The sequence below is a fragment of the Anser brachyrhynchus genome (assembly GCF_964034855.1).
Source record: "Anser brachyrhynchus genome assembly, chromosome: 2".
Taxonomy (NCBI): domain Eukaryota; kingdom Metazoa; phylum Chordata; class Aves; order Anseriformes; family Anatidae; genus Anser; species Anser brachyrhynchus.
In genome coordinates, this window is record NC_137695.1 from 80,727,675 (window position 1) to 80,744,352 (window position 16,678).

Below are 16,678 nucleotides of genomic sequence, written 5' to 3' on the forward strand. Positions count from 1 at the left end.
AGACAGAAGTACTCATCCTGCTCTTTTTTGAGTTTTTTGTTTGTTTTTTATTGCTGGCCACTGTGTTTTTCTAAATTTCGTGTTTGGGAAGCCTGAAATCCTGCTAAGTATTTACAATTACAATTTAGGCCATGGTGGCATATTTTGAGTATGGTGACAGTGCTGGGGGAGAGGGAAGAAGCATGTGTTTGAGAACTGGGATGAGATTTTTCTTAACTCAAATGTGCAGAATGAATTACAGAAAGTTACTGTGGCTTACATTGGTCTTCAGTCATTTTTTAGATCTGGGGATACAATGTCCATTCACAGAAATATAAAAATACTCTCTGAAGTACTTAAATGCTATAGGTATGATTTTAGTAAAACCTTTGTGGAAATAACTTGTCAATTCAGTGGAGGATCTTTATACCTTAAATAATAGTTGAGATCTCACACTGAATAACATGTTCAGTAAGCGTCATTATCTATGCTGTCACAGTTCCATTAAGGAGGGAATCAATTAGCTCTCTTCTGGTTCATAACATCAGTTATTTTAGACACCTCTTCAGGCTGGGGTAAATTTTTGATCCCAGTAGACTTCATTCAAACACGATCTCTTGGGGTTTAGTATGTTCAATGCAAACAATACTCAGGAAGATCTTCCCATCAATACTTCAAGACCTTGAACAGCAGCTTTCAGATGCTGTTACCTGCGCTAACTTGGAACTTTTTGAGAGGAAAAGAGTCGACTCCTAGAGTTAAATTCATTGCTGAACTTAGTTTTCTTTCAGAGTGGGGCGCTGGTATTTTTGCAACAAAACTGTAAATATTATTGCCACTTTTTGTTACCTCGTCTGGCATAACAAGGCAAAAATGATGCATCAAGACTGTGTTAAGGGCACTAGACGATTTCAGCCCAAATTAAGTCTCCTTTGACAGGTGAACGATTTAACAGTGGAGTGTAACTTATTGTGTAAAAATTTTAGTAACTGTAGTTGGTCTCCTGCTATTTCCTGCTGAAACAGAAAATATTATTTATGAAAAATCTGATGTGCAATACGATAGAAATATTCATAATTTAATCACAATCCAAAGCTTTTGAAATTTTACCATAGCTTTAAAATTGTTTTGCACACATTTTTCTTCAAAATAAAAGCATCTCCATAGAGCCTCTGTTCTTGGAGATGGCCTGCTTTGAAGGAGACGATGTTCAAATTATTGCCACATGCAAACCAGAAAGTTCAGTCTTCCATTTCCCTAGCTTCCAGTTTAGTGCAAGAACTCAGGAACTGTCTAGTTGTTCAAGATCTATAAAGTTACTACGTGAACTTTATTCTCTGCAGGTAACTTACAACCCTCTTTGAAGACGGTTAAAGCACCAGAACACTTCAAGGAGGACAGTTCAGAAGCTTCAAGTCAGGAGGAAGGTAGTTGTGTACTTAAAGGTGGTTCTTCTCTGAGAAAATTTACCACACTCAGTTCTGGAAATCATGCAGTTGACCAATTTCTTTATTGGTACAAAGCTGAGAGATTTGGATGAAATGTGCTATATAAATGAAGAGTCGTTGTATACATCCTACAGTTTCCTTAGAGGGTTGCTATATAATCCAAGAAGTGGGATTGTTCATAGACAGCTTGGAGGCAGAAGTTCACGGCTGTGTTGAGGAAACAGGAAGAAATACTCCACGATTTACTTGAGCCAAGTTTGTTTGCAGCTTTTCATGTTTTTACCTATTCTTCAGTTATTTGGGTTACAAGTTGAATGCAGCAGCTTGTTTTGCTATAAATGTGTCAAATTTGTCTAGATTTTAGTTTTACACAGAAAGGATATTGAAGTTTTTCCTCTTAACTTACACTGCTTTTATACTCTGGCCAGTTAATAAGGATTTTAACTGTTTGGGACTGTAGTGAATATTGATTACAGTCTCAAAGCTGGTGTTTTCCAAATACCTCAGGAAACAGTTCACAAATGGAAGCAGCAGTCTAGTGGCTGGTCAGTAATTTCATTCTGTAATGAATGTCAAGCCAGTTTCACATTGCTTTGAGTAATGAGCAAGTAGAACTTTCTGGTAGGTGGAAAGGATGAGAAATGGGGCTGATAGGTGAACATGCACAGATGTACTAGCTTTCGCAGAAAGGCACCGCTCTTATCCTCTTACATGCTAATAACTAATAAGCTTGTAGTTGATCTTATGTGCAATCAGTAATCCACATATGCAGTTCAGACAGACTTTTCTTATTTAAGATTGTTTTGTTATATTCTTCTGTAGAGTTCAGAATACACCAAGTAAATTTACAGTATATTCAAAAACAGCTCAAGAAGTTTTATATACTGTCCTTAAAAGGAATTTGTTCAACCGATGAAGCTACAAATGCAATGCAGAACACCTTGTGTGCCATTTTAATAAGTGCTACCAGAAGTTTTAAAATTGAATTATTTTTTTTCAAGTCGTCATTTGGACTTCTGTGTTGCATTGACAGGAGTTCAGGCCCAATGATGGCTACCAAGAAGGCTAGTTGCAATTGAAAAAAAAACTTGTTTTTGTTAAAGTTCAACCATTGTTTTAAAGAAATGGGCAGACCACGAATCCAAGGTTCTTGTTTCTTGTTTGAGGCGGTATCTCTTTTTCTGTCTCATGTTATCAGTAAAGCTTTACATGCACAGTGAAATTTCTGAGGGTCAGAATGCAATTCTTCTGTGTAAGACTTACCTTCATTCACTATTCAGAACTTGTGAATGACATGGAATTTTGAGATTCATTTTAGTAGCCAAAAAAAGAATTACAGAATTCTGAACTTTTCTGACTTAATTCACTTTCTTCTTTTCATCCCTTTCATACTGGACAATACTCAATCACACATTTAGTCCTTATGACTAAATCTAGAGGTGAGCAAACAGAGGGTTGTTAATGCTTCCTATTTCTCTGTTTCATTCTTTTGTGAAATTGAAGGTAAAGAGTCTTGATTCTACTGTCTGTACAAACTGATCTGTCCTCTATGCAACATCTGTTAATTTCACCACTGTAAATTCAGTCTAGTATATTTAATGGAGATGTCTTCCAGTGTGTCGGGTAGTGATGGAAAGATGAATTTTCTGGATTGATCTAAACGAGAAAATAACTGCTATTGGAATCATGCCTTTTGCCTTTTTTTTTTTCCAGATGTAATGCAACACACAACAGTCCACAAGAAACATAATGGAAAAAGTCCTGTTGCCAAGTAGGTACCAGGATGTAATGTGCCCATGCTACCTTTCTGAACTTCATTTGTTAGTGCTTTGGTAGTATATTTTTCCTTCTAGATAAAAGCTTGTTCAGTTGGTTGTTTCTCCGATTAGCTTAATCTGTATTAGAAAGGTCTATGTAACATGGACAAGTTCTGTATTAAAACTCTACTAAAAATATTATAAAAGATTGTGTTTCTGAATCTGTAGGTATAGGTCATTTGGAATTCTCTTCTTACACAAATTTTGTTAGTCTTCTGTTTAAGTTGATATTTTGATTTTGTTTATAGTCTGGGTAATATCAATATATATTTTATATTTTCTTTCCCTTGTGCATGCACACATGCATATACGGAAACTTCCAGTGCTGTTGATTCTCAGCTTTTCTTCAATAGTTTCAAAGATGATCTTAGCGGAGAAGGTAGCCCATTCTTTCCCTTGTTTAGCAGCTAGAGCTTGTATACCTTGTTTATTTAAGTCCATTCACTTGTTAATGTATCTTAACCAGAATCTTTGGAGATGTTTGCGCATAGTTGTGCAGTATTTTAACTATATTAACGGGAAAAAACGAATAGAGTTTTTCTTGTGGTTTGCAATTTTGTTCTGTGTTTAACTGTTACGTTATCTGTAAGATGTATTTATCTCAGGGGAAAGATTTACTTGAAATTACAATAATTAACAAACAATCGTAGTGCAAAACCATTTGTCAAAGTTTTGTGAATCTTAACCAACAAGATTGTTGTGAAATTACTGATTGGACAACTTAGTGATTTGGTTTCATTTTGTTTTTGTTTTTAACCCTCCTAAGTTACTCTCAACTTAAATTTGTCCAAGAAGAGAATGGCATCTTAACAAAATCTTTGATTATGCCAGTGGTTAGAAAACTACTATGAAGTCATAAGAGCTCAATCCAAGCTTATTAACATACAGTTATCAATCCAAAAGAATTAGTTTTTTTTTTTCTTACTCTTATAATATAGACTTAAGTATACTTACTCTTATAATAAAGTATACTAGAACTGACTGTTGTTTAGGATCTCTCTTCAAAGTGGTTTTTTTAGAAGCAGCTTGATGAACTGGGACAGGTCTTTCCACAAATCTTCGTGATAGAAAATCTTTTTGCTAGCTGTTATTTTCTTCTTAAGAGGGGAAAATGTGTTTACCACTTGATTACTGAAGGCCTGTTAATCCTCCTGTGTTCACACTGAGACTTCCTTAAAACCTATGCCTGCTATTTATAGGCTCTAAAGAAATGGCATTGAATGATACTTTTCTCTTTTAAATGTATACAAAATTTTCTAGAGTAAATAATGGTTCATCTCAGACAGCATTGGTACATTTCAGGAAAATTTATACATTATATCCGTCTGTTTTCTGTTGTTATTTAAGTATGGCAGCCTTACTCTTGAAAAGGTCCAGAAGTTTGCTTGGAGGAATGAGATTGAATATCTGAAATAAATATTTACCAGTATTTCAGCTTATACGAAATGACAACAAATTTAGCAGCAGCTTCACTTAATCCTATTTGGCAGAAGTTTCTAAAGTGACCTTGCTTAGATCTCTACAATTATGGAGTCACGTCTCTATTTAGGGACCACCTTGGGTTCTCACCGTTTGTCTGAGCTTTTTTTGTTTTGTTTTGTTTTTAAATATTCTATTGCATGTCTTTTAAATTAGTTTGAGCACTTACTTGCAGAGGTGTTTGGTAAGTAGCTGCTGGAACTTCAGCATGTCTTCTGCTTTGGAGTGAGGTAGATTTCTGCCATCATGGGAACTGATTAACACCTCATATTACAGTAATTTTCATGTACCTTGACAAAAGCCCTGAATTAAAAGGTGCTTTAAATTTCCAGCATGAGTATTTTGATAAGAAGTTAAAAGTATTAACTCCTTTTTTTTCCCCTTATTTTTTGCATCCAGTGAATAGTAGGATATGTTTTCGAATGGTAGATGACAAGTTTATATAGATCCATGTGCCCTTACTGACCTTGTGAGACCCCTGACTGTTTGTCCAGCAGTCTTCACTGACAAGCGCTCTCAGACCTAGCTAAAACTTGCCACTGGCTGGCAACTGCTAAGAGAAGCATCAGTGCAAGGCATTATAAGGCCCACAGAAAATGTCGAATGCAAATCTCATTTCCCAGCACTACTCAAATCTAGCAGCCCTCAAGGTTAACATATAAAACAAGAGGACTAGTTTGAAATTCAAATAAACACAGCTGCAGCACGATTTGTAAGTAGGCATGCGCTCCTTTTCTGGTATGTGTTATGAATTCTGAAATAGTAATTACAAATTTTGTCATTAATCATAAGGAAGAAAGAGAATGAATTCAGAATACATTTCTTTCTGGAAAGTTTCCCCACATCTTGTATGATATAAGCGAACAAAAAGACTGCGTGCAGAAATATCCATGAAAACTCTTCTCTCAAGTGCTGTTTTCTCCAAATGTTTTTTTTCTGACTTTTGCATCAAATTCTAGTAGACGTTCAAAAGGAACTCCATGTATGTTCAGGTCGTTATTATAACTTTAGTGTGCAAGAACTTCTGTAATTTGTCTTTAAAATGTCTTGAATTTCTAGCGTTTTCAGAAAGCAAAATAACTGTTTCCCAACACAATGTAAAAATGTGTATGTTGGTAGGAAAAGCCCACAAGTTTGTTCACGTTGGCATAGCTTTTGTTTTTTTCCTTTCAGCAGCACTAGTAGTGCAAAATGTTCTTCACTGGATAGCCTTAACATACAGCACTCTGAGCAAAATGGGGTAATGGACTGGAGAAGAAAAAGCTGTATTGCCCAGCAGCACCCAGAGCACTGTACAAACCTACTTGACCAGGTGTGTTGTTTTTACATTTAAAGCAATGTTCTGAAACTCTGAAATGAGACTGTCCTCTACACATGATTATATTTAGATATAAAAGACGAAGAAGACTGCTAAAATTGTAGCGATAATTGTCCATGTTCAAGTTGCAGGTGACCTACCTTGATTAGAAAACCCCTCATAATTTTTACACTTACCACTCTGTTGAAGTTTAAGTATTTTGTTTTGAATTTATAGCTAAAACATCCCAACAGGACGTGTGCAATCAGAAAAGTCTTAATGTTAATTTCTTAGCAGGAACTTCCTGTTATTGTAGCGTGTTGTACAATAAGTTACAACTCTCTGTAACAGAGAATTTCAGAAGGCCTAAGGAATTTGTGTTGTTGCAAGCAACAAACTCAACGTGGTATTAATAAGTAAACTATATGAACGGCGCAGCAGGGAGTACAGGTTAGACATGCCCTCATCTATCTTACCTCCATTATCTAAGTAACTTAAGTATTAATCTTCATTGAAAAAGTTAATAGCTGGATGCATATATACACATTGTGTGAGATTTTTATTTTTTTTTGTCTCCGGTGGTCAATTTCGGTATGAGTGTGGTCAGGAGGAATAATTACTCATAAATAAATTCAGGTACTGAAATTGAGGGAAGGAAGGTTGCTCACGTTTTCATTTGAAAAACCCTGAATGTTAGAATTGCTTAATATTGATTTCATTCCACATGCAGAATTAGGCTATTGATTATTATGTGGGGAATGGCAAGCCAAAGTTTCCTTATTTCACAAACTAGGGTAATGAATTGAGATTCGTTTTCAAAGCAGAAATGGTAGACTGCATCAAAGCTTGAAGTACGCGAGCTTGAGGCAAGACAAAATTGATGTACTGAAGGAGTAAAAGCTACTTCTCATTTAGAAGATTTCCAAATACAGCGTAGGCAGAGACTATTTTTGGGTTGTCACAGTTTTTACTGCTTTGCCAAATATGAGATATCACTAGCAACTAGTATATACTTACAGAAAAATGCAGATGTTGTGTTTTTTCTAATACGCTCCTAGGTGGTATTTTATAGAGTTTAGTTTAGCAGCAATCAAGGCCAGGTACCTGTTTTGTCAAGATGTGAATATAACTTGCAACGTAAAAATAATTTGCCACATGTACTCTTCTCCCCCTCCCAATCAGATAATTCCACTTAAATCAAAAGTTCTGTAGCCCCTTAAGCCTTATGATTAACTCTGATGAGATAACTTCTTTTCGAGGAAGGAGTTGTTAGGGAGTATTTGATGAAAAGTGTTTGGTTTTCTCCTCAAATGGAAAGACTTACAGCTTACTTATAGCAATAATTTGACTGATATCTTCTGAATATTTGGAAGTAGTAATTCGCTGTGTCCTTTGCTAATAATAGCATAAACGCAAGATGATATGCATGATTCTGAAGGTCTGATTGCACCATACAAATAGTTGTCTGTATGGCTGTAGCATCTGTGAGCAGCACTAGTCATGGGCTCATAGACCTTTAAGTCTAAGGTTTTTTGTTTGTTTTCATGATACAAATTATCTTTTATGACTCGCATTATTGTATTTTCTGTTTAGCATACAGGGGAAAAACGAAGTCTCTCTGCAGTAAGCAAGAAGAAGGGAAAGCCACAGCTGGAAAAGTAGGTTTCCAACGTAACCAGTAATCCAGGAACGACGTGTGGTGCATTCACTCTGATAAACAGAGCGTACAGTCAGTTAGCTGCTTTGTTTTACTATCGTGGAATAAGAGCTGGCATATTGTGAGACTAGGCTATATAAAAAAACCTTTTATTTTTTGAAAAGAAGTAATGCGATAAACAGAATGTAATTGTATGCATTCCTTTCCTAAAATTGTCAGTTGTCATTTAGCAAACAGACTAAGGAGCAGAAGCAGGTTGAGTGATACAGAATTACCTTTTTTTCCCTTTATATTTATGTGAAAGTTAAAAATTGAAAAGCTGTCCAGAAAATGGTGAAGATCAAGTAAGGACAGACAGTGGGTGGTAACTTGCTGAAATGTTTTATTGAAGATAATTTGTGAATCAGAGGGCTTCAGAACTTCCTGTGGGCTTAACAATCCTCCACCGTAAGGAAGTGAAAAAATTTACAACCTTATCTAATAAGGTTTCAACTTGACTTCTTGTCATTTTATTACTCTGTAACCAGATGCTTTTACCATAGTCTAGGGTATGGCTTCACTAACATTCGTTAGCTTTCAGGAAAGGCTGCAGAATCAGCTGCATCCTCTTTTTTTTTTTTTTTTAAACTCTTGTGTGTTTTCTTTTAGATCTTTATTCAAAGTGTTCAGTAACACTGTTGGTAGTTTAATTACTGGTATATTAAACAAATAAATAAAGGCTATTAGTGCATTATCTACATTTGTTGTTAAATCTGTTAAATACACATTTGTGGCCTGGAGTTACTGCCTTTGTTTACAGTGGCATTCTGTTTTCATACATGGTTGGTTATCTGTGCTCATGCATTTGGGGAAAAAAAAACGTGAAAATTATTTACACAGGGAGAAAGCAAAGAAAACTGACTGCCGGTTGAATAACAGGACTAATGGAGTTAGAGTTGCAGCATCACAGCACATACGTACAGGGACAGCAAAAGGTAAGATGTTTTCTCCTAAGCTCTTTGTAAGAAACAGAATTTCCAGTTTTGCCCATTTATTCATTGTTCTGCAGTGAAGAGGAAATCACAAATTTGAAGTTTCTTTCAGTGCAAGTCAGCATGTTGGCTGTCTAGTCTGTGCTTTGACTTTCTGGATAAAATGTGCTAGACAGTATTTTGTATAAAATTAATTAGGGTATGTCTCCTTTTGTGCAAAACTGGAAACATTCTAGTAAAGTCTTCGTAAATTGCCTTGAGTAGTAGTTGCAGAAACAGTTAGAGTTAGGCTTCTTCTGTATGGAATTCAGCAGTCTGAGTGTGTGGAAGTCCAGCGTCTTGTCATTAGCATTTCCTTTGCAGATCACTAGTTTCATGGATTGCTAGTGCTATGGGGTGGCACATGGGGAACCCGTTATAAAAACCCTCTGGTGTGACCCTTTGGTGAACTGTAGTGCATAAACCAGGTGACTACTGAGCACAGAACCGCGTACGCTGCCCTAACAGGGTTTTCAAGTTTAGGTAACGCAGCAAAATCTAGTGTCTGGGCCAGAGTTTGTATACATCAGTCAGTGTTAAGCAACACAAATATCATTTTTGTTTTAGTAAGTTGAGCCTTCAGGTTTTACTATCATTTTCTGAAGGGCTATGTTACCTATTGACTTTGATGTCTTGATGTTTTCCAGCCTCCTAATATCAGTTGCATCCTTGTCTTTCTCATATTTAGTTTTCCCAACAGAAAGTTGAAAAAGAATTTACCTTTTTCTATACCACCTAATTGGCCTAAGTGTTGAAAGCACTCTTTCAAAGTGCCTTGTCTTGCTCATGCTTCTCCTTGGGGTACAGTCTTGAACAAGTTTTCATTCTTTCTTCTCATCACTTCTTACCTTTGAGAGTTCCAGGTAGATCCCATATCTGAATTAGTGTCATGTGCTTTATGGGCAGCTTTTGTTATCTTCTAAAAAGTGTATTAAAATCTGACAGAAACTTTAAGAATTCACAGTTCACAAAGTTAGCAAAAACAATACGTTTGTAAAAGGTTATAGGTAAGAGCTGTACAAGTAGGAAAAATAATATACAGGACAGCTTTTTGTATACGTTTGATTGCTTACTGCTCTTGTTAAGCAAAACACACTGAGTGTTTATGAACTGATGGTAACTTTCAGAGACTGTGCAATTTTGTGTGATACAGTGCAATGCTAAAAAGGAGTGCTTTGCGTTCACCCACTATGCACTAATCCACAGATGTGAAACTGCCTCCTTGATAGAGATGGCTAGTTAATGCTGCTCCAAGAAGAAGCTTCAGCCCAGAGAGTTTAGAAGCAATTCAGTCTTCAGGGATGAGCTTTCTACCTGTTTGCGTACAAACATAAAAATGTCATCTGATACACTCTTTTCGAGATGCAGTCTACAAGAAGAAAAAATCATGTAGCCGTCTGAGTCTCCCTAGCGTTGTATCTGAAAGCATGGTTTGAAATGTCCTCTTTTGAGTCAGCAGCTCTTAATTGCATCGTATTTTCTTCCATTTTTCACTCCCTATTTTTAGCTTTTGAGTCCTCATTTAGTTACACTTGTAACTTAGAAGACTTGATATTTTGTGATAAGTGCTTTGGACTTTTTGAACAATTGCCAGCATTGTGAGGTTGACACTTCCACTTCACATTATATTTTAACAAGTGTTTAGAATATGTAATAATTTTACCAAGTATAGGTTTCAGTATAGGTTTTCTCTAGCCGGGAAAATGGTTTCAAGAATCAAAACATTATGTCAGCTTTATAATGACTTATCCCAACCTGTTATATTTGCGGTAACAGTAATGAATCAATAATTATAAATAAATTAAAAATTTATAACAATTAATAGTAACCTAAATAAGAGTTCTGGTTTTGTCCTGGAGTTTTTCCAACAGAGTTTTGCCGCATCGGGGTTTCCTTGTTGCTAGCATCTGGCCTACATTCTGTGAGAGCACACATCTCTCTTGTTACTTCACCTCTGAGGCTGAACCTGAAAGCCGGAGCATTCTGGCTTAGACTTGACTTCACTAATAGGATCCAAACCCACCCTGAAATCCCATTTCCAGCAAATGAGTTTCCCACGATCCCTTTCAAAATTTAGAAAGCAATTTTACGCATCTGTAGTTCACCTCTTTTTCTGATTTTGTTGATACAGTTGGCTTAAAGCCTGTTCTTGAACAGTTCGTGATGAAAAGGTGTATTGTTTGGACTGTGCCTGCTGAGTTAGCTTTCTGCCTTTGCTGGTGTGACCAAGGAGTATTTCACCTACTTGAATGGAAACAATTGACTGCTACCATGCAGAGGAAATTATTATTACAGTACACTTTTTATAAGCATCACAAAACTTTTGAAGGGTTATTCTTTTGATTATTCTGCATAAATGTGAATTTTCAGTGTCACCTTCTTTAACATGAAGGATTCAGTCATCAGATATGTGGGGTACAAGACTAGCCCTTGATGCACGGCGTTAAAACATTAGAAGGGACAGATGCAATTAAGTAGGAACACAGTATAACAAACAAAAATCTGGACTAGCGTGATATCAGCAAACCAAAACAATCTCACTTCGATATACTAAGATTAAAAATAAAAATGCCAATTTTTATTTTTAGATCTGAATTTGGACGCTGGATCTGGTCATGATACATGTGGAGAAACATCGTCTGAAAGTTACAGTTCTCCTTCTAGTCCACGACATGATGGGAGGGAAAGCTTTGATAGTGAAGAAGAAAAAGACAGAGGTTGGATTTGTGGAGAGTGTGCATGAACTTCTGTATTCCTTGACTAATCTTTTTCTTGCATTAATTTTAACTGGTTTCTCAGTTTTATTAGCTGCTCTCATTTCTGAACTCGCCACAGATGACGTTTTGTTTTGTGAGTTTTGTGGCTGGATGATTTGAAGGCTTCTTGCAAATAGCATGACTGTTTGCATACTGTTGAGTTTTAGATTGCTACGTACATGTATGTCATACAAGATACCAGTATTTTCTGACTTCAGTGATGTAGGTCTCTTGATTAAGTTCAGCAGCACAGTATATGGAAAAAATGTTTTATGTTTGACATAAAGTTGACTTGTTTTACATCAAAGTATGCCCATCATTTCTGGGAGGTTCTTCTCTTTGTATTTAATGGCCGTTGAATTTGCCACTCCTTCCAAATTTGAGTAAACTGTGTTAATATCTTTCAAGGTAGATGCAAATTCCTAATGTGGTCTGTGTACCACCGTTCCCATTTGCAGATATTCACAAGTCAAAGACACGGTAGCTTGTTAGGCAGTTTGGTATAGGCGAGTGATTGAGATTGACCTACCCTGATCTGGATGAATGAAAATAGTCTCAAAGTTGTTCTAATTCAGGAAGATGTAACTATCATTTGTGTCGGCAAATGTAGTTTTATGTGGGTGAATGAGTCCAGGGTGAGAGTTAATGTAGTTTCATATACATTCTTCCGACTCTGACAAACGCTGTTTTCTCCACAGATACGGATAGCAATTCTGAGGACTCTGGGAATCAAAACGCAACCAGGTTTACAGGCTACAGTGCTGTCAGTTCATCAAACATGAACAAATCGTCTGCTCAGATCTCTGCGGTGAATAACGAAAACGGAAGCCTTTCGGAAGATCCTTTGAACGCAAAGTTCCAACACATTTCCTTTATGCCTGCCTTACACTGTGTGATGCACAGCGCTGCCCAAAAGCCTGAAGCAGTTGTCCCACCGCCCATATCTGCAGATGGTAAAACGATGGGAATGCTCGTTACCACGCCTGTTGCTGTCTCACCAGTGAGAGAGTCTGCGAATTCACCTCCTGGTGGAATGGGCCCGGGGACTTCTGGTGAACCTGAGAAACGCCTTGAGCTGATGGCTTCCCCTTTGCCAGTCCCATCCACTTTCCTTCCACACTCTGTCCAGCCTGGTAGCCCTGCTTTGCATTTGGCAATACACAGATTGAAAATGCCCTCTCCACAGGGATCGTCAGAAAGTTGCACAGTTAATGGACCGCAGCAGCCGACAGGAAACTTAAGTATTGGATCACCAAATACTGCCTTTATCCCAGTCCACAATCCAGGTAGTTTCCCAGGATCCCCAGTTCCTACGACAGATCCCATCACAAAACCTGCATCCCAGGTGGTAGGACTGAATCAAATGGTGCCTCACATTGAGGGAAACCCAGGAGCGATCCCTCAGCCTACCAATCTCAAGGTAGTTCTTCCAGCAGCTGGTCTCTCCACGGCAGCACCACCACCTCCACCAGCTTCGTATGCTTTGCCAGGCAGTCCTCACGCTACCAGTGTGTTGCCCAACCAGAATACAAACGTGCTAAACACTGTAGCAACTTCCTCGCCACCTCAGTCCGCTGGTTTAGGTGTTGGCCAGGTGCAGTCCACCGTTCCTCCCGCAATACCTACACACACGCCAGGCCCTGCCCCTAGCCCGAGCCCTGCTTTAACACACAGCACTGCACAGAGCGACAGCACATCCTACATAAACGCTGTTGGAAACAATAACACTAATGGGACAATGTTACCTCCGCAGCAGTTGGGATCTGGTCCTTGCGGTTCTTGCGGACGGAGGTGTAGCTGTGGGACCAACGGAAGCCTTCAGATTAATAGCTATTTTTATCATAACCCACTTCATGGACAAGTCTACAGAGTTCCATCTTTCTTCACTCTGCCATCCCTTTGCAATGGCAGCTACCTCAATCAAGCACATCAAAGCAATGGAACACAACTTCCTTTCTTCCTGCCTCAGTCTCCATATGCAAACGGGCTTATGCATGACCCGGTAATGGGGAGCCAAGCCAACTATGGTATGCAGCAGATGGCAGGATTTGGGAGGTTCTATCCTGTATATCCAGCACCTAACGTAGTTGCCAACACAAATGGGTCGGGACCCAAGAAGAACGGGAACGTTTCATGTTACAATTGTGGTGTAAGTGGACACTATGCGCAGGACTGTAAGCAGTCATCCATGGAGGCCAGTCAACAAGGTAATCATGATAACTCCCAGCGGACTTGCTTTTGAGTTTAGCAGTTTCTCTTTACCTTACTGAATGTGCTGTTTCTGGTCTTGCAGAAAGGTGTGCGTGCGTGTGTATGTTTTGTGTAAATGGTTGTGCATTAGTGACCTGCTCTAAAACTGCAAAGTATCTTATCTCTGCCTGAAATTTTTGTAGAACAGAGCAAGGGAATGGGATTCACAGCGCGAAGCTGAAAATGGGCACGATTCAGAGCTGGGAACTCAAACTGTATCTGTTCTAACTTGTCATTCCTTTCACTGGTTTGTTTTTGGCTTTATGTTGAGATTTGCATGTTGTTCCAATTTTTCCATTCCTGTTCAGTGTTTTTTGGAGAGAATTTATTGGCAAAAAGTGTAGAAAATATCCATTACTGTCTATAATGTGAACGTGAATCCTTAAAACTTAGGAGAACTCAAAAAAGCAAACGAAGTGGCCATTTGATAATTTAACTTTTGTAAAGCTTACATTTGCACAACCAGCCATCCTCTGTGCCCCATCGTGAAATACACAAATGAAATACGCTTCAACTTTTCAGACAAGTTGCAGCAAAAAGGCAGAAACCAATTGGAACCAAAAATCAAAGGCTTCGGTCTTGCGCGCCGTTTTTTTCTCCATTCAGAACAGTGGAGAAAAGGCAGTGTTCACATGGAACGTGAACTGCTCCTGGTTCTTGGCCTGTGCCCACTCTGACTTGACTTGTTTGGTCGGACTGGAACAGGAAAGACGAGCCTTGGTGGGGTCTTCTTTTCTCTGCGTTTTTTCCAACAAAGGTGAAGTCCTATATCTGCTGTCTGTGTTTTTTTTAAAAAAACTGACATTTTTAGCGAGCAGTTGAAAGAAAATAGTATAAAATCTTGGGACCTACTTTGAAAGGACTGGAGGATGATAGTGCCTTTTGAAGAGCATGTCCATTTTGATACCTTGTAGTGGTTTTGTAATCCATTTTAATTGTGAGCAGTGACTTAGTAGTTCTCTTTCCTGTTTTAGGCACTTACAGACTGAGATACGCACCTCCCCCTCCCCCTTCCAATGATACCTTGGATTCTGCAGACTGAAACAAGTAAACATTGCCTACTTAAACTGAAGCTTGGGAAATTGGGGGAAGGTGTGTGTGGGAGGGGGGGGTGGTCTTGTGTTTTGGGACATTCCCGGTTTTATATTCTTTTGGAATTTTTCATTGCTTTTGCACCTCTGTTCCATACAAAAGAAGAAAGCTGAGTCCCTGGTCTCCTTCTGGTTCTACAAAAGGCTTGCGTAATGCATGTAATTCACACACACAGCCAAACAATCAAAAAGAGCATTCGAACCATGCTTTTGCACTGAAGACTTGAGACATGTGCAATGTTTACTGCATTTAAAAAAAAAAAAAGTCCTCTGACCTCTGACATCACTGGTGGAGCAGCCATATGGTGAAAGAAGAAACTTGGTCATGTTCCCCACCACAATCTTCTCCCCCTCCCACTCCCTGTCCTCTTTATGCTGCTGTTTGATTTTCTTTTCCCTGTCTGTCCACGTGGATTCGTTGGACTTGCATGAGTGTTTAGCAGTTCATACAGACCCTGCCCCTACTCTAAATTAATGCTCATGAATTGAGGGGAGATGTTCAAACGTCCTATTAGGAGAATCCAAAGGAACACACCGTACTGTGTGTACTATATCTACTAAAAATACATATACACAGCTCTTGAGAGTCCCAAATAATGAAAATACATAGAGCAGGAAGTGGCTGAAACTGTGTGGACTTGAACAGATTTTTAAAAATGAACAAGCTTAAATTGACAGATTTTTCTTCCATTGTAGCTTTTTAGCCTGTATGTTCAGCAAAAAAAAAAAAAGGTGAAAAAAATGGTATGAATGTTGTACTCAGTGTGTTTGCATTTGTAATGAAAGTTGACAGCATTTTTTCCTTTTTTAAAGCTATTCTACATCGTGTCAACACAGAATGAACATTACTTGATTGAATATTTTTTTCCTAAACTATTAGTGTTGCATTGTACTTAGAATGTAAATGTTTTATTTCAAACTGAACAAAAGCTATGGTTTTCTACAAAATAGTCAGGTATTAGTATTAGAACCTGTCTACCAAATAGCAAAGTCACTATTTTATAACAATTTACCACTATGCGTAATTACAGTATAATGTGAAAGACTGAAATGAGTGTTAAGATGGTATTAATCATGTCAGTATCATGAGTAAGTAAGTTTAATGCTGCTGTATTTTTTATTTTATTTTTAAAAGCCAATATAAGTACTAAATTGCTTCCAGGTAATATTTGATTTCCTAAAGTGCACTGAGGTTATCTGGAAGATGAGTGTATTTTTTGACTGCTGCATTCAACACCGATGAACAACTACCACTGTATATCCATAGGGTTTGGCATTCCTCACAGTTCATGGCAGAAATCTTTTTTCTTAAACTAAGGCCCAGTGTCCGGTAGAGGGATGAAATAAAATCAATCTTTGGTTCAGCCGTCTAATAAATTGCTAAACAAAAAAAAAAAAACTTGAAGAAAAAAAGCTTGATTACTACATTTCTTCATAGGTAGCATTTATATTTATAGCACCAGTGTACATTTTGAAACTTTTTTCTTGGAGGGGGGGAAACGGGGAGGGAGGTAGATGAAAGCTTTAATTTAAAAAAAAAAAAAAAGTTTAAGTAGTAAATGAAAATTATTTTGATTAAAATTTTTATTTGATCTGGGTATTTTTGGACCACTTGAAATGAATGAACTGCGTTTGAGTTGAAGTGAGGGTGTTAAACCACCAATGGACTTGTATTGTGAATTACCTGCCAGTTGTACTTTATGGAACTTATTTTATGATTTAAAATACTGTACTGTAAATAGGAGGTATGTTACCTTCTCTTTATTTGTATGTTTACCATATACTTTGATATTTGAAATGTACTGGAAAGGTCACTTATATTTCTAGAAGAGATTGGATTTTATGCAACCTTTTTCCTTGACTTAACAGCAATAAAAAAAGAAAAAAAAAGTAC

General features: G+C 37.7%; 1 protein-coding gene across 4 annotated transcripts in view; it reads left to right on the forward strand.

Annotated features, from left to right (window-relative positions):
• The window catches only part of ZCCHC2 (zinc finger CCHC-type containing 2), a 44,564-nt gene extending 28,381 nt beyond the window's left edge, over nucleotides 1-16,183 (forward strand). The window contains exons 7-14 of one of the 4 annotated variants that reach the window (XM_080580388.1): nucleotides 1,323-1,406; nucleotides 3,141-3,198; nucleotides 5,900-6,035; nucleotides 7,614-7,678; nucleotides 8,557-8,651; nucleotides 11,276-11,404; nucleotides 12,142-13,650; nucleotides 14,668-16,183. In XM_080580388.1, the coding sequence (XP_080436514.1) occupies nucleotides 1,323-1,406; nucleotides 3,141-3,198; nucleotides 5,900-6,035; nucleotides 7,614-7,678; nucleotides 8,557-8,651; nucleotides 11,276-11,404; nucleotides 12,142-13,650; nucleotides 14,668-14,735 (2,144 nt within the window). In that variant the 3' untranslated portion in view covers nucleotides 14,736-16,183. Of the gene's footprint in view, nucleotides 1-1,322; nucleotides 1,407-3,140; nucleotides 3,199-5,896; nucleotides 6,036-7,613; nucleotides 7,679-8,556; nucleotides 8,652-11,275; nucleotides 11,405-12,141; nucleotides 13,651-14,667 lie in introns of all 4 variants that reach the window. The other 3 variants (XM_080580387.1, XM_080580390.1, XM_080580389.1) reach the window with 3 other exon arrangements.
• Nucleotides 16,184-16,678: the final 495 nt, after the last annotated feature.